At 44.5% G+C, this 25,980-nt stretch overlaps 2 protein-coding genes across 5 annotated transcripts in view; both read right to left on the reverse strand.

Annotated features, from left to right (window-relative positions):
• KANSL1 (KAT8 regulatory NSL complex subunit 1) overlaps positions 1–7,135 on the reverse strand; it is a 97,705-nt gene extending 90,570 nt beyond the window's left edge. The window contains exon 1 of the mRNA XM_069877263.1: positions 7,070–7,135. The gene's annotated coding sequence lies outside the window, so the exon portion shown is untranslated. The remainder of the gene's footprint in view (positions 1–7,069) is intronic.
• Positions 7,136–11,825: 4,690 nt separating this feature from the next.
• The window catches only part of CDC27 (cell division cycle 27), a 30,294-nt gene continuing 16,139 nt past the window's right edge, over positions 11,826–25,980 (reverse strand). The window contains exons 9-19 of one of the 4 annotated variants that reach the window (XM_069877279.1): positions 25,257–25,390; positions 24,723–24,822; positions 23,840–24,047; positions 22,852–23,021; positions 22,157–22,309; positions 20,687–20,895; positions 19,910–20,027; positions 18,792–18,920; positions 18,336–18,410; positions 16,567–16,747; positions 11,826–14,593 (exon numbers count right to left, since the gene is read on the reverse strand). In XM_069877279.1, the coding sequence (XP_069733380.1) occupies positions 14,511–14,593; positions 16,567–16,747; positions 18,336–18,410; positions 18,792–18,920; positions 19,910–20,027; positions 20,687–20,895; positions 22,157–22,309; positions 22,852–23,021; positions 23,840–24,047; positions 24,723–24,822; positions 25,257–25,390 (1,560 nt within the window). In that variant the 3' untranslated portion in view covers positions 11,826–14,510. Of the gene's footprint in view, positions 14,594–16,566; positions 16,748–18,335; positions 18,411–18,791; positions 18,921–19,909; positions 20,028–20,686; positions 20,896–22,156; positions 22,310–22,851; positions 23,025–23,839; positions 24,048–24,722; positions 24,823–25,256; positions 25,391–25,980 lie in introns of all 4 variants that reach the window. The other 3 variants (XM_069877283.1, XM_069877281.1, XM_069877280.1) reach the window with 3 other exon arrangements.

Raw genomic sequence — 25,980 nt, forward strand, 5'->3', positions numbered from 1 at the left:
AAAAGCAGCAAACTCAAATGCCAGTGGCCACGGAAGCTTCAAAAGACACAAGATTCATCTGGTTTACCGCTCAATACAGATAAGCTGCAGCAACAAGAGACCTTTGCAGTGATCACTGCTCTTTAATACTCCTCTTCAACATTAGAGAAAGTGTCCAGTGACGTTAAGAAAGGCATCCCTTACCTGTGACAGACAGCACATCCCAGCCAGCTATCCTGAAACTGCTCACTAAGAAGGAAAGAAAAAGAGCAAAGTCCTGGAAAAGGAAAAGTAGAGCCACACGAAGGTGAACAGTGCAGAGGCTGGTGGAGCTCAGCAATCCCAATATCTCCCTGATCAGGGAGGTCTCTTATTCTACTCATGTATCCTGAGTCCAAACTACACACCTGGATCTTCCTACTGGCACTTCTAAATCCTTGGATTAAATTATAATTTGCTTGACATGAACAGGGAAGTTATGTACGACTCACTAAAACAGCCACTCGATCCACACAAGAAGTGACAGAGCTTGTTTGAAAACCCCCTTGACGATTTACACCAAGTCATTTGATTACAGATATTCATAATTTTGAGGACAACACGTGCTGCTCATTCTCATACTGGAGAGCACATCGGTACCTCTCAAAGTCACAGCTCTACTGTTACCCAGGCTGGGGTGAAAAGTCATTTCAGTCTGCCATGACGTTAAGGGGCATTTGTTATTATGACTGAGTAATAAGCTATTTTGAATCAATTATGGTTAACACTGTGAAATAGATTTCCATGGTTTACCTAGGGATGAGAGGCTGGGAATGCAAGACCATTTAACGAAGGTATCAAACAAAATTCACCACTGTATTTTTGAGCCCTCGCCAAAGGCATTGGCCTCATCATGCCAAAATGTACTGGAACACACCACACTTGCATCAGATCAGTGTACGTTGTACAGAAGAGCCCAGCTTCCCAAAATCCACAAGGAATCTTCCATTTGCACCAGCTGGGGGCATACAGTGAAGTACTTTGCCAAGCACAGCAGGCTGAGCACCACCCACAGTAAACACCCTGAATTTTTGAGCTGTCAGTGCAGCTGGGGACTGACAGCTATGGTTTATCAATTTGCAGAGGGTAAAGCACCCAAACCTACATTTGGTTGCAATCCAGTATCACATATGGCCCCACGAACTGCCAACAATATTATTGCGCTGGCTTAACTCCATCCAAAACACACACATGAAACTGCACAAGAGTAAGTCGCAGAGCCCATCACTTTTCATAGAATCATAGAATCACCAGGTTGGAAGAGACCCACCAGATCATCGAGTCCAACCATTCCCATCAATCACTAACCCATGTCCCTCAGCACCTCACCCACCCGTCCCTTAAACCCCTCCAGGGAAGGGGACTCAACCCCCTCCCTGGGCAGCCTCTGCCAGGGACCAATCACCCTTTCTGTGAAATATTTTTTCCTAATGTCCAGCCTGAACCTCCCCTGGTGGAGCTTGAGGCCATTCCCTCTCGTCCTGTCCCCTGTCCTGAGTATTTGCTTAAGCAGCACCATGGCAGCAGGAATTGAGGCTATATGGAGGCTTATTTCTTTATGGAAATAAGCACGTTTTGTGCAAGTACGCTGTATAAACCCAGACATGTAATGATGTGACCAATAAAATAAAATACAAATGAACAGCAGACTAAGTAAGATGACACACACTTCTGAAAGCTGCATTTCTTTCATTTCACGGTAAAGATAGTTATACCACAGGAGAGAAGGAGAGGAGCGTCTGAGAGAGCTGGGGGTGTTTAGCCTGGAGAAGAGGAGGCTGAGGGGAGACCTCATTGCTCTCTGCAACTACCTGAAAGGAGGTTGTGGAGAGGAGGGAGCTGGGCTCTTCTCCCAAGGGACAGGGGACAGGACGAGAGGGAATGGCCTCAAGCTCCCCCAGAGGAGGTTTAGGATGGACATTAGGAAAAAAATTTTCCACAGAAAGGGTCATTGGGCCCTGGCAGAGGCTGCCCAGGGAGGGGGTTGAGTCACCTTCCCTGGAGACGTTTAAAGGACGGGTGGACAAGGTGCTGAGGGACATGGTTTAGTGATTGATGGGAAAGGTTGGACTCAATGATCCAGTGGGTCTCTTCCAACCTGGTTGTTCTATGATTCTATGAAAGAAAAAACAGCAGGGCAAGCAAGGAGATTCTGCCCTCTAGTCTTCTCTCTTGAGACCACACCTGGAGCCCTGGGTTCAGTTCTAGAGTCCTCAGAACAGGAAGGACATGGAGCTGTTGGAGCAAGTCCAGAGGAGCCCACAAAGACAATCCCAGAGCTGGAGCACCTCCCGTAGAAGGACAGGCTGAGAGAGCTGGGCTTGTTCAGCCTGCAGAAGAGAAGGCTCTAGGGAGACCTTAGAGCCGCTCCCAGGACTCAAAGGGGCTTCAGGAAAGCTGGGGGGGGGGGCTCTTGATCAGTGAGTGCAGGGGTAGGATGAGGTGGGACAGTTTTAAACTAAGGGAGGGGAGACCAAGATGAGATCTTAGGAAGAAATGTTTTCCTGTGAGGGTGGAGACGCCCTGGCTCAGATTGCCCAGGGAAGTTGTGGCTGCCCCATCCCTGTAAGTGTTCAAGGCCAGGTTGGATGAAGCTTGGAGCAACCTGATCCAGCTGGAGGTGTCCCTGCCCATAGCAGGGGGGTGAAACTGTACGACCTTTAAGGTCCCATCCCACCCAAACCATTTTATATTTCTATGGAAAAAAAAGGGAGAAAGGAGAGGGAAATGTGATCCTGCAATAACCATGTAAGAGCCCATGTCTTTAAAACCACGAGACACAAGCTAACGGAGTTTTAGCAGATGACCCCTTCAAATCTCTACACTGAAATCCACCTTACAGGATTTGTACAGTTACAGCACACACATTTCACACTTGCATTCCCACTGCTAGGGGCAAGGTTCAGTTCCACGGTTTGACAAGCAAATAGATTAAGGAGTTCTCGTGTAAATAAAAGTCAGAAGAATTAGGAACACAGCAGCTGATAACAAGCTACCAGTAGCACAGGGCTGAGAGGAAGACGGGATTTCTATCTGCTGTGCAACTCGGCCCTTCCTCTGTCTTCCAGCTGGAAAGCCTCTCTGTGCTTTCCTTTATCCAAGGCTTGCAGAACATCCTCATAGATTCGACTTGCACCAAACCCTGCACCTTACGCTCCCTCTTGTGAGGGTCAGACCCAGCATCAGACCCAAGACCTTCCAGGGCCAGCCTCCAGTCTGCTGACACTGGGACCTGAAAGCTCTCCCTCTGCCACACGCACAATGAACACCAGTTTTTAGAGTCTCTGTTTGTTAATTCACGGTCTAGTCTTCTTTTTCATATGGCCTTTCTCAGATCCACTAAGAGGAGAATCAGTTTCCATCTCTGCTGCGAGGCACTTGAAACAATCCTATTGCTATTTGGACTTCCAGACTCGGGGAAAAAATTACCACTCTATAGGTAGCTGCTTATAACTCAGTTTAACCCCAAACTGGAGCAGCACTTTAACCATACTGAACCACAGCCGATAACCAGGATACTAGACTTGTTACTCTTTTGGTCATGCTCAAGAGTTATCCACCATCTTGAGATCAGAGCTGTGCTTCAAGAGATTCTGTTCCAGAGATAACAAAATCTGCATGTCTCCGAGCCTCGAGTTTCAGGGTTTCACGCAAATTCCTCAGTCCCAGCCAAATCCACCTGCCTTTAAATCCTCAACAATCCTCAAACAGAGATCATAGGTGTAAAAACTCAAGTTCCTACATTCATTCCTTATTAACAACGCTTCCTACAAGTCTAACACAGAAGAACCGGTGCCCAGATGACCTCAGGGAAATGGCAGCGAAAGGAATAAAGCAGCGAGTCCCCCTTTTCTGCCAGCACAGCACAGAGCTTCAGAGCAACACAGCCAGCACATTTCTTCCCAGAGCTGTTAGATGTGAAGGACCAGGCAGACCCTCCTGCTGCTCTGCTTGGAGAAAACCTCCCACTCCTCTGAGGAGCTGCAGGTAAAGAGCTTTATAAAACTTAAATGGCTATAACAGAGTTGCTTTCTTTTATGATGAAAACACTTTGCAAACTATGACAATAATATCAGGTGCTAGAGTCTAAGTCTGGGATATAGGATACAAAAGCACGAATACATACCAATTGGAGGTTTAAAGCAATTGGCAGGGGAGCAGATGACACACTCATACACTCAAAAAAATAAAAATGGTCCAACTAGATCCTTATGCCAAAAAGCCAAGGCCTGTGAGCAAAAATACAGAGCAGATGTGACAGCCAGAGATGACAATGGTCCACACACACCCCTCGGTACACCCTTCTCCCAGTGCCACAGACACAGCTCCTTCCCCTCTGCTCCTGCTGGCCTGTGGGAAGCATAAAGGACCCAGCAATATCCTCCCAAGAGCCCATTCCTGACACACTCCATTGGAAAAAGTGTGTGCCTATAGAATCATAGAATCACCAGGCTAGAAAAGACCCACCAGATCATCGAGTCCAACCATTCCCATCAATCACTAAACCATGTCCCTCAGCACCTCATCCACCCGGCCCTTAAACCCCTCCAGGGAAGGTGACTCAACCCCCTCCCTGGGCAGCCTCTGCCAGGGACCAATGACCCTTTCCGTGAAAAATTTTTTCCTAATGTCCAGCCTGACCCTCCCCTGGTGGAGCTTGAGGCCATTCCCTCTCATCCTGTCCCCTGTCCCTTGGGAGAAGAGCCCAGCTCCCTGCTCTCCACAACCTCCTTTCAGGTAGTTGCAGAGAGCAATGAGGTCTCCCCTCAGCCTCCTCTTCTCCAGGCTAAACACCCCCAGCTCTCTCAGCCGCTCCTCATAAGGCTTGTTCTCCAGCCCCCTCAGCAGCTTAGTGTCCCCCGCAAAACCAAAGCTGGGGTTCTCTCTCCAGCAGCCAGGCATACACAGAGTGAGCAACACCTGCAGCTTTCCCAGCCACCAACATGAAGATGACAATGCCTCTCCCTTTCACAATGGCTCAAGCACTCTTCAACGTCACTGTTTTCCTCCTCCAGGTTTTCTAGACTGAAGCACAATGCTAGTGAGCTCACGTTGGGTATCGGACCATTTTGTTTGACATGGCAACACCGCTGCTGACTGCCTTGGACCCCCTTTACCTGGCCCCAAAATCCCAGGGCTGACAACACCCGAGGGCCACGCAGGTACCTACGTGGGAGTCAAACTCCACGCAGCCACGTGCTGCATCCCATTCACCCAACACATCACCGCGTGGGCTTTGGAAGTAAGGACCAGTTTCCAGAGAAGCTATCTGCAACTTCCTATCTATCTAACTAGTGTTTGATAGGAATGGTTGGACTCGATGATCCAGTGGGTCTCTTCCAACCTGGTTATTCTATGATTCTATGATTCCTATCAGCTTCAGCAGGAGCTGTAGGAACTCAGACTTCCAAGAAATTTAGTGATAACCTCCAAAATCTGTAACAGGGAGTTTTAATTCCTTTTTTAAAGCCCACGTAACAACTTACTGGCATTATGTGTACAAAGAATAAGAGCCCTTACTGTTGTGTTGGCCAAGCAGAGATCAGATACCAGAGCAGATTTGTCTAAGGTCAGTGTGAAAGGACTGAGTAAAGGTTTCTGGTTTTCCCATTATGACAGGATTTGTCTAAATTCAGCCTCCACTACTGGCCTAAAGTCAGGCTGCTTTGGCTTGTAGATTTTATGAGAAGAGGGAAACATCCTTCCCTTTAGATTTTATTCAGCTTCATAGAACTTGATTGCTGAACCTAAGTGTTTACGACAAAATCCTTAAGCTGTAACAACACCAGCAAGGTAAGAGGCAACTTTTCAAAACAAGCATCAGCAAAGCCTCGCTGCCCTACACTCCAAACCCAGAAGCGACACAGCCATTTCACGCATGGGGAAGCCAATGAGGCACGGAAACATGAGTGTGGAAACCCAGGTCTAGACCTTCAGTCTTCACGGGATAAAGCTGAGACCACTCTGACCAGTACACAGAAAATTGGCTCGATAAGTCACCTTCCCTGGAGGGGTTTAAGGGATGGGTGGATGAGGTGCTGAGGGACATGGGTTAGTGATTGATGGGAATGGTTGGACTCGATGATCCGATGGGTCTTTTCCAACCTGGTGATTCTATATACGCCAGATTATATTGGCAAGTAAAAAGGACCTGATGGATGTAAACCTGGGGCTTGAGGATGCACACAATAAGGGGGTGGGGGAGGGAAGCCAGAGAACCTTCTTTTTCTGGGCAAGTCACACCCTGATGTCTCTCTGCCACTGCACATTGAGAAAGGTAATACAGAATCATAGAATCACCAGGTTGGAAAAGACCCACTAGATCATTGAGTCCAACCATTCATATTAACCACTGAACCATGTCCCTCAGCGCCTCATCCACTTGTCTTTTACGTATTTCCAGGGAAGGTGATTCAACCCCCTCCCTGGGCAGCCTCTGCCAGTGCCCAATGACCCTTTCCGTGAAAATTTTTTTTCTGATGTCTGGCCTGACCCTCCCCTAGTGGAGCTTGAGGCCATTCCCTCCCGTCCTGTCCCCTGTCCCTTGGGAGAAGAGCCCAGCTCCCTCCTCTCCACAACGTCCTTTCAGGGAGTTGGAGAGAGCAATGAGGTCTCCCCTCAGCCTCCTCTTCTCCAGGCTAAACACCCCCAGCTCTCTCAGACGCTCCTCTTCTTCTCCAGCCCCCTCACCAGCTTCGTTGCTCTTCTCTGGACTCGCTCCAGAGCCTCAACATCCTTCTTGTGGTGAGGGGCCCAGAACTGACCCCAGGATTCGAGGAGCGGTCTCACCAGTGCCGAGTCCAGAGGGAGAAGAACCTCCCTGGCCCTGCTGGCCACGCCGTGTCTGATCCAAGCCAAGATGCCATTGGCCTTCTTGGCCCCCTGGGCCCCTGCTGGCTCCTGTTCAGTCGCTGTCACCCCACCCCGACACCCGCTCTCGCTCCCCAGAAGAGGCTGCGGGTCCCCTCCCCAGGCAGGGCCCGGGGCCGCTGCGGGGCAGAGGCTCTCCCCGCACACACGGGACGCGGCCCGGGCCCCGCTCCCGCCGTACCTCGCCGAGCATCGCGGCCGGGCCCATCCTCGCCACCTGCGCTCGGCCTCCGGTCGGACGAGGCGGAGAGCTCGGCACCTGCGGGAAGAGACGCGCCGTCAGGGCTGGGAGAGGGAAGGAAGGGGAGGGGAGAGGAGGGGAGGGGAAGGGGTTGGGGTGGGGGGGGACCGAGCTCCGTGTCCCCCGTCCCCCCCCCCCCGGCCCCGCTCGTACCCGCGCCGCTCGCCGGCCCCGCAGCGCGGACCTTCCGCCCTCCCGCGCGCGCATTGGCCGGGCGGCCGCGCGCCATTGGCGGCCCCCGCGTCACTCAGCGCGCGGGGCGGGGGCCGCGGGGCCGGGGGGGGGGGTGCGGCTCGGGGCCTGGACACCCCCCACCCCCCCCCACCCCGCCCCCCTCTTCCTCAGGGGTCGCGGCTCCGCCGAACGCCCCCCTGCTCACCGCAAACCTCCCCGCGGGGCCGCGCTTCCCGGAGCGTCAGCGTCGCCTCCTTCTCCCGCACAAGGGGGAAAAAAAAAAAAACCTTCTGGCTTCTCCTGGATTCTCCTCCTTCTGCCTCCTGACACGGAAAGGCGCAGCTGCTCTTCGTTCCGTTGCCTCCACTGCTCCTTTTTTGGGGGGTTTGGGGTCTTTTAGCTTTTCTGCCGCTGGGTTCCGCCACTCCGCGTCCTGCAGGCCGCGTGTGAGACAAGCTCCTTCCCTGCCTCCCTCCCTCCTCTCTGATGGCTCCTTCTGGGTGACTGGAACCCCCTTTCCCCTCTCAGGAGGCAGAGAGGGTGTCTGAAATGCTCCAGAAACGCTCCCCCAGCAGCACCAACGTCACAGGCAACATCCTGGTCCTCGCTGCCCCCAGAGCCCCTGGGATGTTCTGTCCCCGCGTGCAACATCTCCGCTGCCGGAGCAAAGGTGAATTCTGCTGGAGGGATCGAGGGAACAGAGTCCTGCGCTTCGCTCCTTGAACGAGCCGAGCCCCCCACACCTCCCAAAACCTGGGTAGGTCCGTCCGCCAGGTGATCCCAACCGAGCGAGGGACGGTGCCGCACCCCGAGGCTCAGCTGAACATCCCGAGTGCATCCAGCATGGAAAGGCAGGAGGCTTCCTCCTCCATCAGGGGCTTCTGGGCCCCTCGCCACAAGGAGGATGTTGAGGCTCTGGAGCGAGTCCAGAGAAGAGCAACGAAGCTGGTGAGGGGGCTGGAGAACAAGAGGAGCGTCTGAGAGAGCTGGGGGTGTTTAGCCTGGAGAAGAGGAGGCTGAGGGGAGACCTCATTGCTCTCTGCAACTCCCTGAGAGGAGGTTGTGGAGAGGAGGGAGCTGGGCTCTTCTCCCAAGGGACAGGGGACAGGACGAGAGGGAATGGCCTCAAGCTCCACCAGGGGAGGGTCAGGCTGAACATTAGGAACAAATATTTCATGGAAAGGGTGATTGGTCCCTGGCAGAGGCTGCCCAGGGAGGGGGTTGAGTCCCCTTCCCTGGAGGGGTTTAAGGGACGGGTGGACGAGGTGCTGAGGGACATGGGTTAGTGATTGATGGGAATGGTTGGACTCGATGACCCGGTGGGTCTTTTCCAACCTGGTGATTCTATAATTCTATGATTCATTATTAGATCTAGGCAGCCTCCTCCTCTTCAGCAAGTATTCTCAGTTTTAAGGACCAAGAGGAATTTGAAACCCTCACTTCTAGTGTGGGGTAACATCTGTCCCTACCCAATGTAAGGGCCAAACTTCTCTTAATTAAAGCTCACAGGTGCCCTACACCAAGCTGCATCGTTCACCGTCGCACATACAGGCACCATCCTCTGCCTTTCCTTCTCTGATGGTTTTTGTACGGTGCTTACAACCAGGCTGTTTTTCCTGGTTATCCCAGAAAATTCTGCCAGCAATCGCCAGAGACGCAGCAGATCCCCTCGTTGAGGTGTTTAAAAGTGGATGCAGGTGATGTGCTGCTCACCCAGCACCATGGGACTGAGAAACATGCATCAGAAAGGGCCTTTTCTAAATCTGTTGAGATACCTGAGAAACCAAAGGAGGCAGAAAGTAACAAAGTCATCCCTGTGTCTTCTTAACCTCGCTTCCCCAATATCCCAACTATAAAGAATTTCTGTTGTTCTGGGCATGTGGAGGTGAGCTGCTGAATTTTTGAAACAGGAGATTTTTAACCAATAAAATGTATCATAGAATCGTAGAATGGCCTGGGTTGAAAGGGACCCACAAGGATCATCTAGTCCAACTCCCATCCCTACATAGGACCACCCCTAAAATGTCTGAATGTAAAGACTGTTGCGAAAGGACTTGTGGCTTCTTTCTGGACATAAATTCCTGATGCATTTTTTTTATGACATTGACCTTTGAAAGTGTTGGGCTGTTGGTTTGTTTGGGTTTTTTTTCTGGTCCGGGAAGCATTTCTGTTACTTCTGTTATTGGTACCATTAGGATATTTGAAATCCTTCCCGTCCTATAAGGCTGAATAAAAGAGGCTGGGGATTGAGAGCAGGTCCCAGATGTGTATGAGTCTTAGCATCACAGACAGGGGGACAGGACCCCCCCCCCCAGCCTCTGCTGGATGGACTAGGAATGTAGCCAGAGTCGTGGACGAGATGTTTGGGCACTTGTGGATGCAGAAGCCACCGGTGTTTGCAGTGTTTGCCTGTGCTGCAAGGCTGCAGAGCCACAGCAGGTGGCCCCGCAGAGCATCGCGTCTTCTAAAGTTCTGAGAAACTCTGAAAATTGGCCCAGTCCTTACGGAATGCGTGAGTTGACTGCGGAGAGGGGACAGTCAACCCGCTGTGCCCACTCCTCATCGGTCAGCACATCTCCATGGCAGCTGCCACAGGGGCTTTTCATCTTCTTCACCCTCACACGTCCCATTTCCTCCTTCACGGGCTGTTCTGTCTGTGGTGTTCGCAGTCCACAACTGGAGCTGAGGGCACAGGCGCTGGAGGGGGGTTTTCTCTCTGGGTTTGGTGCTGTGACGCCAGCAAGGGACCGGGTCCCGTCTGCACCAGCTCCCTGCTGCTGGGGGGTTTCACAGCGAGGAACGTCTCACAGGGTTTATACAGCAGGAAGATCCAAACTAACTGAGAAATCGGGCGTTCCACAAATACTGATTTCAAAAGCAGGTAGGTGAAAGCGAGAGAGGAAGTCTGATTCTGTGTTCGTGTTTAAACCCTGCTCCTCTCTGAGGATCAGGAACACAGACATGCCTTAGAAACCCTGTTCCTGCTTCATTTAAAAAAAAAAAAATTGAACCAGTCATAGAATCATAGAATCCTAGGATCACCAGGTTGGAAAAGACCCATCGGATCATCGAGTCCAACCATTCCCATCAATCACTAAACCACGTCCCTGCTTATGGAGCTGGTTTGCTTATATGAAGTCACTAACTTTGACAGAGGGACAGAAACTAGGGAGATGATGCAGCGTAAGTGTTACTGATGAACAACAGAATGAAGCACGAGGTACCAGTAAGGAGGTGCAGATGTTTGTAAAGACCAGGCGCCAAAAATATTCCTGAGCTGGAAATCCTGAGCTACTAACAATTCCTCAAGCTCACTCCATTGCTGCAATTCACACATACACACGCACAGAATCACTAGGTTGGAAAGGACCCACTGGATCATCGAGTCTAATTCAGACACAGAACAAAGAATTGCACTTTTTACAAGTCGAATTTCATTCATGCTTTGCCTTTCTCTGGAGGCAGCCCAGGCTCAGCCTACCACGGACAAAGCTTTGTTCCACCGCTAGGAAGCGTTCAGAGTTCAACTCTGCTCTCGCTGCCGCGTGTAAAACAAGGTGGGAAGTCAGCTACAGGGCAGAGAGTTCACCTATGGGACTGTGTTAGCATGCACAATCATAAAAATCCAAAGAAACATTGTGGGGGGAGGGAGGAGGGGAATCAGGCAGCAACTAGGTGTAGGAAAAGGTTAAGTTCAGCATGAATTTACAGCCAAACTTGGCTCTCAACACTCTAGAAAAATCTCCCTGTCTGTGATGCTAAGACTCGTACACATCTGGGATCTGCTCTCAATCCCCAGCCTCTTTTATTCAGCCTTATAGGATGGGAAGGATTTCAAATATCCTAATGGTACCAGTAACAGAAGTAGCAGAAATGCTTCCCAGATCAGGAAAAAAAAACCCAAACAAACAAACAGCCCAACGCTTTCAAAGGTCGATGTCATAAAAAAAATATGTCAGAAATTTATGTCCAGAAAGAAGAAAAATCTCTAGAGGGTTAGGCTAATGTAACAGCCAAAACCAAGGATAAAAGCTTTAATCCAAGATGCACGGCTATGCAGCAAGAGGAATTCCTATACAGCCATGACCTCAGCCTTCCTGGCAAGATTTTCCTCCAGGTCTACAAGTCCAGGGAAATCTGTAATCATTTCTCTATCAAGCTGATGACTGCTCCAGCCACAAACACCAGGACCTGCTCTGGAAGGAGAGCGAGCAATAGGAAAACCCTGTTCCATCCCTGGGAGCTCATCGACTCTCCCATCAAGCTAAGATGACAATGAACAGGAAAGTTTTCAGAAATTCCACTGCACGTCCCAGCCCAGGGAGCCCTCGCAGCCCCCTTTGCAGGGAGCCTGCAGCAGATTCACAGACGCCACCAGCACCACCAGCTGCTGCAGGACAGAAAGCAGCCCCCACGCACCCCAGGAAGGGTCCCAAAACCTCTGCTGCACTCACCCACCTCCTGCAGGACCAATCCCAACGCTGACCCAAAGGATCTGGGGAAAAGCCTGCTTTTAAAAGTAGTTTATTTGGATTTTCCACATCCTTTCATGAATCGCAAATATATTAACAGAAAAGACTTTTTTTTTTCCCTAAGACTGTACAATTTTTGAAATAAAAAGTCAGGAAAATAAAAAAAAAAAGAAAAAAAAAAGACAAATTACATTATTACATTGTTTCAATGCAAATAGTACACACCACACCCACACTTTGCATTTTTCCATAGTTTTCTTGTAAGAAAATGAGTTTCCCAATTCTTTTCAGTGAACACGTGTGCTCTAATCTGGCTGCCAGAAGGCCTTCATGCTCACCGTCCTCCTCCCCGCTCTCTTCAAAAAGAGCGAAATTAAATTAAATACTGATTTTGTGTATCATTTTAGAAGGTAAAGTAGCAGCATGCTCCAGCTGTCACTTGAGATTGAGGGAAAGCACTTTAAGGTTATGATATATAAAGCAAGGGACGGTTTTTAGTAGTATGTCTTCCAGGCAGCATGAGCATTCTTTTAAAATCCCAGCTGGATCAAGTGCCCTTTCCAGGGTGGTGAAAGTTTTAGGAGAGTTTTTCTCAATTTTCAAAGCACAAAAGAAAAGGGGGAAAATCACCCAACGTCTCAGATTCCTGGTTCCCATTTTTTTTTTTTAAAAAAAGCAGTATTTTGGAAAAATCTTGAATAGCACCTGCTTACTCCTGCTTTTTGCTTACAAAGTACGTTGGGAACCAAGAGGAAGCAAATTAACACGTTAATTAGCTGCCTCCAGACCTTCTGCTGAGGTGCTGCTCAGAACCTCTTGCCGTTGAGGTGTCCCCCTACCCCATCCCCTGCAGCCAGAAGGGAAAACCACACGAGGACAGACACGGGTAACTCAGGAGCACCCTGCGAGAGCTCTGTGGCAGATCCAGCTTGGCTCTCAGGAAGTTTGAGCCCTGTGTCTTCCTTGGAGAGGACTCACCAGGAAAAGGAATCCCTCAGAACGTTTATCACCAGAAAAAGCCACGCAGGCTTCAATACGCTCTAAGCAGCTGAAAGATGCCATGATTTCCCAGTCAATCCATCAAACTTCCAGACACAGGCTGAACAGAACAGGCATGGCAAATACACAAAACTCCTTTAATATGTTATAATTACTCAGATTTTAGAAATATTTTTTCATACTGTTCGGGAGTTTAGGCCTCTCTTTCAATGCTTATCCTGCTACTTCCAAAAAAAAACCACTCAGAATGATATTTTTGCTCAGCGCTTGCAGATTATTTTTTGAATTATAATGGTGTTTGTGTAGCTCGTGACCAGAGAGGAGCTGTGATAGATGTGCCAAGTGTAAGACAAGGACAGAACTTATAAACCTGAAGCACTAAAGTTAACTAAAAGACCCCTAAAACCAAACATTAAGACTGATCACAACAAACATGTTGCTATGAAATTTATATAATTCCCAATTTATTATGCATAAATTGCTCTTTAAAACTACTTATATCATACACTTTCTTTATCATCACTGCATAAAGGGCACCATTTGTTGCTGCAGAATGCTATAGAGAAAGATAATATTGGACTCGTTAACGGGGCACAGCTTTCTTTTCATAGAAGCAGCCTCTGTAGAAGAGGAAAGCGTTCCTAGAGTGAAAGTCTTGAAGAATGGCTTAAAAATAAGAGACAGACAGATAATTGCACATTTTTGCATCCTGCCTGGACCACACTTTACAAACAGTTTTAAAAAAGAATATTAATCAGACAATTATTTGATGCATTTGACTCTAAGGTTCTGATTGCATTAAGGCTTCCACAGTCTTCCCAGTCTATCTGCTTAGAAACACACAGTCGCTTTGGATTAAGGGTCTGGTGTTTTCACATTACAGTTGTATCTACATTTCTCCCTTAATTTTGCCCTTTATTAATTTTTATTCTTAAAAGGGAAGAACATGTCAAGGGGTGTATGAAAAATGAAGCAAGGTGCTTGCTGACTTGGTTCTTTGAAGCACAAAGTAAGCACTGAGCTTTCAAAAACTAAGTGAATAAATTAATCGGTTAGAACACGAAAAGATTTCATGGAGGCTTGGACTCTGCAATGTGATTCTCCTGCTATGTTTCCACTCCTGCAAACTTGCACTCTAAGCAGGGGCACCAGGTATTTCGTATAGTCTGACACACTCCCAGTCCTGAGCATGCGCATCATTTGTTCACTGGAGACACTGCAGCTTTAGGGTCAGTTACATTCCCTGGCATTTAAGTTACACTACAACACGCTAAAGTCTTTAACAGCCTGCATTTATCAACACCATCCTTGAAGAACTTGGAAATGAGGTGCAGCACTCTCTGCTCACCAAGAAAGAGCCAAACTAAGACACGTTTCCGGAAAAAGAACAAGACACTGCTTCATTAGTACTATCCCCACATCTGCTGGCTTCGTTGCAGCAAACACCAAGTCTTTCTTCCATGATATTTTTCCAGCAAAGGGGAGTCCAAACATAGCATTTCCTCCTCAGTCACTTGTGTGAATGTCTAAGAGCCAACTAATCAGACTCAGTAGCAGCTGAATATTGCACTGCCATTAACTCTGCATACAGTTTAAATCTGAGTGGTGTAATCAGGATGTCAGTGGAGAATAACGACAATGCTGGCTCAGTGATGTGAAGACCCAAGATGCAAAGGAAGGGGGAGAACACAACAGTACCAGTCACACACTCAAGCTCAGATACTGGCTTTTGGAGGTTAAAATTCATCACTTTCAACTGCATGGAGCTGTGTGTCATCTGCATCCGTCATGCTGCTCTCTTGAGATTCATCTGTGCCAACTTGAAAGAAAAAAGAAATACAAAGCAGTCAAACACTAGTGGTTTGGTTCCCAACAAAGATTCCCCATGAGCAACTCTAGCATGTCACAAATATCATAACAATGGGTTTGGGCTTCCCCTTCAAAACGCTTTAAAGCCATACGGCTTTTCCCTTTTTCCTTCCTGCCAGCTTAACGAAGAGTAAATAAATACATTTACAAAGGAATTAACAAAGTACATATGAACAAAACATGCTGCCTTGGCCAGATTTGGTTAAAAATCTAGAATCTGACACCCAGTTAGGCAGGGATTTGGATTAGTGTTAGGCAGCCTCTGCTCGCTGCCTGCTTCTATCACAAAAGATACTGCATAAGATAGGTGGCAAGAGAACTGCTTATAAGTAAATGCATACAGATGTTTCTGATGCTGAAGAATTATTCCACTCCCTCGGCTCAGCTCTCAAGAGAACTCTATTTGAATACAGACAGCACGCCAGGCACAGCACACGAGATAATGTGTATGTAACAGAGCTATCCTTATTTAATTTCTATACTTGCTAAAATTAGCACAAAGGTAACTGTCTAACGATTGCTGTTCCTGACACACAGTAGTCTTCAATCTGCTTTCCACTGTACAATTTAGCATGCTAATTGTAAATCGCCAAACCCCTAAGTTGTTTCATGGAGAGAAACCGATGTCTTTTCTTGCTTTAATGCAAACACTTTACAGGTTTCTGGACAATGGACAGAGCCAGCCCCACACTGGGCAACTCCATGCACAAAATGACTAACACTGGTCAATATATTAAGAACAAGTCTGCCCCCAGTACTACCTTAGTTTACTTCAGCTTGTCTCATGTATCCTAAAAGAAGTATTCAGCTGAAATTGTGAAACACTTTTTTCTACAAACAATCTGTACAGCCAGGGAAACAGAACTGCTTACACAGCCTAACGCTGTTTTGGTTTTGTTTATGTTTATTGGACAAATTAAGTTAGGGTTTTCTGGCACTGCTCAGGGCAGTGCTCAGCAGTTCAAGGAGATTGTCTCCATCTCCTGGTCAGAAACACGCTCAGCCCCTGTGAGCCAGTGCTCTACAACAGCAGGCAGAGAAAAACTCTTGATACTTCAGAAAACACAGTGCAGGTTGAGCTTCCAGCATTGGAAAGCACACTGTGCACAGGATAAATAAAAATCAACGCAATAAACAGCAGGAAAAGGTGACAATTTTTTCAGCTGAAGACTTAGAATTGCAGAACACAACATTAATAAGTCTATTAATAAGAATCTAAAGTCTGTTTTATTTTCTTCTTCAGGTGGAAAGAATTAAATTGCATGTTAGTATTCCTCACTATTTCAGCCTGCATCAAAGAACTCGGTGTTTATGACTATCCTTGTTTCATACAGCTACCCATGCTTCATGGAATTTAAGCTCATAACAAAAAGTCAAGAGAGAAACCTAGGCCATTGCTTTTTGTGGATTATCCCCAAGCAGTATAATGCAAGTGTTTTATTTTCTCTTTACTCAAATTAAACTACTTCCACAACTTTCATAAAAAGCTACTTTTTATGTTTAGCAGACCAAATGTCTTTACCCAACAGGCACTTTGTTTAACTTTTGACAAAGTCTCTATAGACAATTTCAGTTGCTATTCAGTTACCTTGAAATGATTTAATGCTTCTACGAAGGAAGAACCTGCAGCTCAGGGAACATCTTGCTCTCCCTAGGATACCATTAACCAACCAGGATTTGTATGTATTTACAGTAGTCATTATCTCTGTCCTACTCCATCTACAAATTCTACGGAATTGTCACAATCCTTTATTTCATGCTCAGTGTAGGAACTATGACTGAATTCTTCTGAACAAATAGCTTCAGAGTTCTTACTTGCCAAGCAGTGAAGTTGAGCCATACGTTCACTTACTAAACCTCAGAATTTTCTTACCACTTAAGAGGAAATACCTCCCTAAAGGGCAAACGGCTGGGAATACAAACCTGATCCATAGGGGTAACATTCACTGATTTGCTCTTCTTGGGTTATTGGCTCCTCATCATCTGGAAGGTAACGTTTATCAATGGCCTCTTTAATCTGGTTATTGGCTCCTTTGGGATCCAAGTCCATCGCCCATGAGAAATTCATTAGGGCCAAATGTGTTTGACCCAGTTTTTTATAAACCTAAAAACAAACACACAAAATGCCACATTTACATGAAGCTGCTACTCGGATGTATGGACAGCAAAACATTCCAAACCACAGTCACATGGTATTTTATGAAAAGCAGAGGGTAGATATGAAAGACAAGTCTCAAGGGAAACAGAAAATACATGTAGAAAGAGCGAGCAAGTGTTTCTATTTAAGACTCAAACTAAACTAAACTAGCAGCTGACAGATTCAAAAACATAAGGAGGTGGATCTTCAGATATAAATTGAAACTATGGAGCTCTGCACCAGGGTCAGGGTAAGAACTGTTAGTGCACAGGTTTTGTTTTGCCTCACTCTCTCCACCACACATTCAATTTCTTGAGTCATTGTAACCCCACAGCTACACGTGGCTCTGGAAAAACACGAAGTCTCAGACTTTAAACAATCAGAGGCTCGAGAATAGTTTGAGAAAGCATCGCCATGCTCACATGTTGATTGTATGCTCTTCTCTACAGCTCTCACTGGCAAAGGCAGCATACGTGGACAGATTTTTGATCTGACTTGGTATGGTACGGCTGCTCTTATATCCTCAAGTGCCATTTAATTGTCAGTGGCAGATGGAGAAAATCATGGGACATGAAGTAGCGCTTAGCTTGTCCTGCTAAACTGAACTGTCACATTTTCAGGACAACACTGTATTTTACTTTCTTTGCCACCGTAACTTGCACTGAAGTTCTCCTTATCACTAAGGACAGATGAACGAGCAATTTACCTGAGTTAAGCACTTAAAAGTATTTAAGTTTGTCAAGAAATGGCAACTCTAATGTCAATTTAGAAATCCAAACACCAGTCAACAAATTTCAGCACACATCGTTCTGCCCTCTCCAGTTAAAAAAAAAAAAAAAAAGAAACATTGCTAATTAAGCATTATCTAGTACTGTGCTAGAGGGAATTTGTCTCTTGCTTCCTAGCAAATTGAGACCCCACAGAAGGAGGAAACTGCAGTACTTAAAGAATGTTAGCAGAAAAGATGGTGAGGAAGAGGATTTCTACTACAAGATTACTCTTCTCTGGCTGGGAACGTAGGAATACAACACAATTACTCCTTGTTCAGCATTTCTGATGAATCACATTCTAATATGCTGTATCATGTTAATAGCTACACGTGCAAATCGCCAGCACTGCTGAACGGTGGATGGACTATCCCTCAAAATTTTAAGACCTGATACCATTGTATCATGTCTTGATAAGAGCTCCATTTTCAGGGAAAGATATATGGCTATGCGCTGTATCTTTTCAATGAAGTATCAGGATAGTTTCTCACTTTTAAAAAATTACTTATATTTTAAGCTGACAGTGGTAAAATCAAAGCAAGCAGAGCAACACTAGCTTGGATTATTTTTTCTTGATTTGTTCTAAAGAGAGCTGAAGGGTGCTCCAGTAATAACCATCTTTTGCATTTAAAAGTTGATGCATAATAGAGCTGTGGGCAGTAGGCCTTATTTAAAGCTTCAGGAATTTTTAGAACACTGCTCCAAATGGTGAGAGGCATCAAATTTTCTTATTAGGCACACATTTCTGCAGCAAAGGAAACCAAAGACCACAAGGAAGTTTTACCTACCTTTCCTATTAAAAAGTAAACAAGAGACTCTTTGGGAACAATCTGTTTCAGTTCTTCAAGTTCTTGTAAAGCAGACTGAAAAAAAAGAGAAAAAAAGAACCTCGTAAGTACAAGCTGGCAGTCTGCAACCTGCACTGACATCACTAACCTGTGATTCAGCACTAATGTGAAACAAAAAACATCCAGACGCTTACATACAGTATGTTCCATTGAAAACAACACTTCAATGTCATGACAGGCATCTAAAATTCCTTTTTCATTAGTTTCTCATTTAAAGATTGTAGCATATTATAGCCTCATTATTACAGAAACAGAGCAAGTTGACTTGGCTTTGGTCTTTTACGGCACATCTAACAACTTACATAAAATACCCCAACATTTAGCTTCCAGTGCATCACAGACATAGCTACAGCAATTTAAAGATAGTTTACAGTTGTCTACATGAACCAGTCTTACCTTGTATTTTTCATTTGCAAATAATACAGAAGCTCTATGGAATTTGCATAGCGGGTTCTTGGGTTCAATGTTAATAGCTTTGTTTAAGGTATCTAAAGCCTTTTCAGATTTTTTCAGTGCATGCTGAACCTATTACAGAAAGGGAGAACAACTGTAAAAGGGGAAATAACAGCCAGACAAATACAAATCCATTTGAATACATTTACTTACAATCTGTCCAATTCTAGACCAAGCCTTAACAAGCTTTCTTAGAGAAAGAAAACTTCACTTTGCCTCATCTCCACCTCTAAACTTTCCCACCATCCAATGACTTGTAGAAATTATTTAACCTTTGGCCAGGAGTGAACTCAATGCCTTTCTCAGTATTTAAATGTAGAATTGGACACAGCTTTGCTGCTACAATAGAAGACAAATGAACGCCAGCAGGTAACCACCCATCATCACACCTACACAGCTTTAGGCGACCATCACGTGTGTTTGAGAACTGCTTTGTACATGAACATTCGCTAGAGCGAGGCTGCTGTTTTCTCAGAACTGCAGTAGCAGTTCAGATCACTGACCGACTCTTCATATAGCCCAGTAAGTTTAACTGAACAGACAATGGCTGAAATAGCCACCTGCTACTTGAACTTCATGTCAAGTGGAGGAAGTTGTCACACCAACAAGTGACCAGAATGACAGACAAAAATATTGCACGCTGAAAGCTGAGACGGGTGCTTTAGCATTTTACAGAACTCAAAGTGTTGGTCTGAATGCATGCAATGACAGTTAAAACCCACTTAATATTCCTAATATATTAAGGATTAAAAAATACCATACATGCTCTATTCATATTAATGTCTGCACACAGTCTTGATTTTCATATCCACTACTATTTTGGATGATTTGCAGACATGACATAAGAGTATAATTTCATTACTAAAAGTAGTTTGAAGAGAGAGGAGGCATATTAATCTTTTCTGGCATATTGAGCCCATGGTTACTCATTCATATGGCATTTAACGTACTCCAACAGATACTGTGAACCCGCTGGAAGTATTCAGAATGACTCTTCTACTGCAAACAAAGTACAGAAGCAGGTTAAAACACAAGGAGAGAGTTAAGCACAATCTACTTACTACGCCAATGTGACACAGTAAGACTGAGCTCTGAGGATTGATATCAAGCGCTTTCTGGAAATGCATTTCTGCTAGACTGAATTTTTCCTGTTTGTAATAAATCATTCCCAACCCATACCTGCAAGCAGAAAAACAATTCTGTTAAGTAAGATTGTACTCTAATCAGAATAGTCTTCGTCAGTGAATATGACCTGGCAGAAATTGCCTACAGACTCGCCAACCCCATCATCCAGGGTGGGAAATGATTTCTTGTGGAGCGAAAAAAAACCCAAACCCAACCATGTCTAAAATCATCTTGCTTTTATCGCTCAGCTGGGCAGTTAGAAGAGTTGATATCTGATATAGAGGAAGACTGGCTAAACAGCTACAAAGTAAAGACCATACAAAAGTTTCTCAAAACTAAGTGACTTACACTAACAGATCTAACTTTTACTGCTTTCTATCTTTTTTCCAGAGAAAAAAAACTGTAAGAAACCGATCACATCCAAAGGTATAAAGGGGCAGATCTTTCATCTCTCCAACCACAACTGAAGCTCAATCAACTAGATGCTGCTCAGAAGAACAAAATAGCTGGGGTAATACACCCAAGATTATCTGGGGAAACCAAAAAACTCCACTTTTTGCCCTCTCTGTGGAAGTAACTGCTTAAGCAGATGAGTCCCACATCTTCTACAGAGGAGTGGTAGGGAAACAGGAGCAGTGGCAACATCCAGAAGACGTTCCTTCAAAAGGAGTTCTGTATCACGTGCAATAGGAGGAGGATGAAGCAAAGCTTACCATGCATTGTAGTGTCTAGGGTTGACTCTGATTGCATTTCTAAAACAAGCTAATGCTTTGTCTAGTTCTTCTGTCAACACAAATTCATGCCCCAGCAGGGTGTAGGCATAAGCATAGTTTGGATCGACTTGAATGGCTCTCTGAAAGAACTTGATCGCAATGTCATGCTCTCGTTGCAAGCTGAAACAGTTTCCTGCAGCACACCATGCCTGGGAAAAACAGTATCACAAGATAAGTACTCCTCTTACAACTCCAAGTGACTAAGTCTAGGCTAAATGGATATTTCCATACCAATTTGTGCAATATGGAGCTTCCTTGCAGATCAAAAAAGTCACAATACTAGTAAAATGACAGTTCAGTCTCATTACCAAGAGGTAGATAGGCCTCAACATACCCTACAGCTAGACAAGGTGGAATGCAGAAATCTAGAATTTATGGACACTTGACAAGTTTGTGCCAATTAAGATACTCTGACTAACGGATAAAGCTTTTGGAGCTGTTTAAGAGGCCACAAATAAAACTGATACTTAAGAAAAAAAGGGGGAGATAGTACATTCACTTCAGCCCCCTCCAAATGACAAATTGGGAAATCTGCAGAGCAACAGTTTTAGAAGCAACCTCCTCTTTCTCTCCCGCTCAGCAATCAGCATTGACACTGTAAAATTGCCCAGTGTCCCTTGCTTTCCCAGATTTTTTTTTTTGCACCACTGCCAAATCGCAACTGTTCTCCACTTCTTGTATTAGAACCTGCCTTTTCTTTCCTCCAGACTCTCTTACTACAGCTACAAACAACCCCAGCGGTTTTGATTTTTCCACTATCAGGCAAGCCAAAAAGATAATGTGAAGACACTCTCCTCCAAGTAAAAAAAAAAAACCAAACAAATCCCAATATAATCTCTAGTTTTTTCAACTCTGTTAAGAGCACATTAATAAATGTGTACATTATTACTGTTACTGTGGCACACATTAAAAAAATGCCTGGCTTTTTGCGTATCATGACTTTATATTACCATACACTCTGCAGTTAATGGACTTTAGTGTAAACATGTGCAACTTTCTGTCTGAAAATAAAGTCCAGAGCAAATAAGTTTTCAGTGCCAGAGAATTAACTACAGCAATTATAAAGTTGTATAGGGAAAAGATATTCCTTATCTTTGCATATAGGCAGCAGCAGGAGTGACTGACTAACCCATGATCTTCCTGAGTGAACAGTATCAATGCAAATTTAAATGACCATTAACAGATAAAAGGTTTTAATGTGTTTCATGTAAACTGAGACTCCATTTCAAAGAAGCCTTTTCAAACATCATAAGTTCAACAGACAACCCTGCCACCTCCCTCTCCAGTTTTGCTGTGCAGTTCTCACAGGAGAACACACTCGAACAAGATTAGAGCTCAGAGCTTTGTTCCAAATCATTGATTTTGCCACACAGTTACCCTCCTCCCATTTAAGAGCACAGCATTTCATACCTCAGGTGAGTTTTTATCCATATCCGTCAAATCCTTTGAAAGAACTGAAAGGGCAACATCTTTCTGCAGGTGCCACAGTGTAGTTGAATAGATTTCCATGCCTTCTACTCTGTAGTTTTCAATCCTTCTTACTTCTGAAAATATTCTCTCAGCCTAAGAACAGAAGTTAAACTTAAAACAAAACTCCACTCACCAAAGCACAGCACACATATCAAGGTCAGAAGCCTTCTATCTCCACGCTGTGCATTCTCTTTGTTCTTTAAGCATACTACACAGGGCTACAAATTCTGGAACTTCCTCTTAAAGTGGGGATGAGGAAGATAGATATTTCATAAACTTCAGTTCCAGGTTACAGCACTCAAAGCAGCAAATAGGGAAGAAGCCTATCTTTAGGGAACTATCATGGTCTGCAGCCTCAGTTTTCAAAAGAAACTCTTAAGAAGCACAATGTGCTCCATCCCTGTGCAAGAGGAAATAACATTCAAACAAATCTAATTATGACTCTGCTTCAGGAAAGCTCAATGATTATTGATGCAGTCTCAATATCTACATCCATGCCAGGTGAAAGTTTAATTTTTATACAGTTAACCTTAGCTGTAAACTACCCACAGCTTCTGCAGGAAGTCTACAGGTTTTGTGCAAAGCTACGCAAAACAAAAGTGAAAAGAGTAAGAATCAATCCGCACAGTTCCTACCTGCATATATTCCGCAAGTTCAAAGTAAGCTCTCCCAATCTGGCACAGCACCCAGCCAGTGTTGTAGTGGTGGGATGGTAAATGGCTTAAAATATTTATCGCTTCTTTGCAGTTGTACGAACACAAGGCTAAATAACCTTTCCCCATGTCACGGAGGAGGCTCATCAAACCTTCTAGGAGAAAAATACAATAAATAAAAGTGGAAAAGAGACAGCTGAGACTTGTTTACTTCAAACTGCTAATCCCCTAAGCTTTGCACTGTGGCAGGCGCTGCTCCTGAATTTGACTATGAAAATCTTTCAGGACTTCCCAAACATAGGCTTATATGCTCTTAATTTAGGCATAATATCCTTAACATCAACCTTTGTAAGGGAAGTCAGATAGTAATAACTTATGCCAGCAACACAATGCTCAAGAACAGAGAAGCTCTGAGGTTCAGGCCAACAGGAGTTCTGCATTTACAGCAGCTATTCAAACATTCTCTTAGGTCTGAACAGTTTCCACACGCCTGGTATCCATGGATACATCTTCTTGCTGCCTGGAAACATCACCAAGCCAAAAGAGAGGAATTTAGCAGCTTGTCTAGGGTTTTCTGACAATCTGAATAAAGACTTGTTTTTAAACAAGTGGTAAATACGAAGGGACAGCAGACTACCTAAACTGGATTTTCAGAAATGACTGGGTTAGTCATAGCTCCTTTGAATCAGTTTCCAAGGATCTTGCCTGAAAATATTTTAATTGTTAGTAAGGACCAGGGACTGCAAGATATATCTGGTTACAACTAGCCCCTTTTTACTATTACTTCGTAAGTTCTTTGTAAGTTAACTAGAAGATACAGAATTCAATGTCTTTATAATTACACAAAGGTAACAGCTGCAGGTTAATCGAAGCAACAAGAAACAAACAATGGAGCAAACATTTTCATTAACCTTAAAATACAAATATATGAAGTTTAACCCTATTACAGTCCAACAGCATTCAAACAGACCTGCTGCTGCTTTCTGTAGCGTAAAGGCCTGGATCTGTGGCGCAACAGTAGAAATTTTCCCTTCTGAAATGATGGAAGAGTCCAGTTTGGTAATTTCCAAACTGTCATTCAAGTTTGGTTGAGTTATTCCTCCCTTATTTGTTTTACTTTTTGTTTTTCTGTTTGGAATCTTCGGTGGAAACTTCATTTTTAATTTTTTGCTATTTTCCTGCAAGTAATAAGAGCAAGAGTTACATACAAATGAAGTCAAAATATATAAAATATATAAACATACAAAAATTCAAGTAGCTGAACTTAAAAGTGAATTGTGTAAAGTTATATTTGTGGCTCTTTGCAGCCTTAACAACAATGCCCTTTAAACTTGCTTATGGACACTTAGTAACTTCATTGAATATGTGTAGCAGTTAGTTTTTAAACAGCATTGCCCGACTACAGTCCACAAGTATTTGCGCTTCGGTGTTCTGCTCGATTAGTTCAAGAGCAGAAAACAGGCATAAAAATAATTTTGTCTTGGAAAAAGAAGAAAAAAAAAAAAAGTATCTGCTCAAAATGAATTCTTCAATATGCATATGCAAACACACAACCTCTACCAAATAGGCTGACAGCGAGCAGCACCACTACACTTGTCAACCCAGCGTGTATCTTTTTTGTTCAGGATATTCTACTTCCTACAGTTTTAGTTGAGCACTCTTGAGAGCTTAGAAATAACATATAATGGCATTTTAAAGTGTTTTGTACAGCCAGGTATTTTTCTAAGTTCTTCTCATACAGAGCCTGTTTTTAAGCTGCTAGAATTGCTATATATATATATATGGGGAAATCATTAGCCAGCACAGTGGCACTGCAGAACCCATAAGTTTGTGACGTGCATGAAGTTCATTACCTTTGTTGTAGAGCTATCACTAGTAAACAGACGAGAGCTTCTACGAGGCAGCGCGTTTGGTGGAGCAGCAATGGTTGGGCTCAATACCTGAGGTGTTGTACTGAAAATAAACAACACATTTAAAAAAATAAATAAATTCTTTGCTCCACTTGCAGCAGAAAAAGCTTTTACCTTTGTTTAAAACAAAAATGTTCAGGTACCATAGCACAGGTATTTCCACGTCAAGAGACGGAACCCAAATCTAATAGTTGCACATCAAGAACATGAGTAGAATTTCTTCTGGGTACTTTTTCTTTTAATGATGGAATGATCTAACCGCAAAGGGGTTTACAACAGACCAACCACCATGCACAAACTTCCTATTTACACTGGAGTTATTTTACGTAACAAAGAAAAAAACCCACACTCCTTTCTCATCCAAAGGAGAGATTTCTGCAGGAAAATCCACACAAGTTGGGCAAATAAAGAACCAAATTCCTTCAAGAAAGGAGATGCAAGAGGCAATACAAAGATGATTTTTTTTTTTCTTCCTACCTTGTCTGTGGGCCAGAACTCTGTGTTTGTGCAACAAGAATTGGAGTGACTTCTCGGCTATTTCCGCTCTGCGAGAAGACAGATTTTGTTCCAGCTTGGCTTATCCTGCTGACACTCTGCATAACACAAAGTTTCTATAGGTTTGTTATTATGTCACTAAAAAGTCCAGATCTCTGCTATACCAAGCCAAATCCAATCTGCCTATCAAACACTGTATAAAGGAGGATAAATACAGATTCTTTCTATCAAGGATGGGGCTTCTTCCCCATCCCAAGGGGCAACCATCAAAAGTATTTCTCATTCTACCTGTTAAAATCTCAATAACAGTTAATCAGCTTTATTTGAAAGATACAAAATCTCCATCTAGTGGCAAGACACAATTGTGTTTGCACAAGAATTAAATGGAATTAAAAAGAAGTCATATCTAAAAGTTCCTTCTCCACAAAAAGTTATAAAATAAAAAAAAAAAAAAATTTTTTTAATTGTTATATTACAACCACATCCAGACGCCATTCTCCATTAACACCTCATTGAAGTGTACTGAGACCCTGCGCTGCTCCCCCATTTAACATCCTTCTTCATAGCACAAACCAGTATTTCACAAAGAAAATCATCACTGCACAAGCCTTTGGAGCAGATACAGAAATAAACTGCTTCATCAAAACTGGACCTGAATTACGCAGCAGAGAAACTTAAGAGACCTACAGCCAAGTTAACATCAAGC

The sequence above is a fragment of the Phaenicophaeus curvirostris genome, chromosome 26, assembly GCF_032191515.1.
Source record: "Phaenicophaeus curvirostris isolate KB17595 chromosome 26, BPBGC_Pcur_1.0, whole genome shotgun sequence".
NCBI classification, from domain to species: Eukaryota; Metazoa; Chordata; class Aves; order Cuculiformes; family Cuculidae; genus Phaenicophaeus; species Phaenicophaeus curvirostris.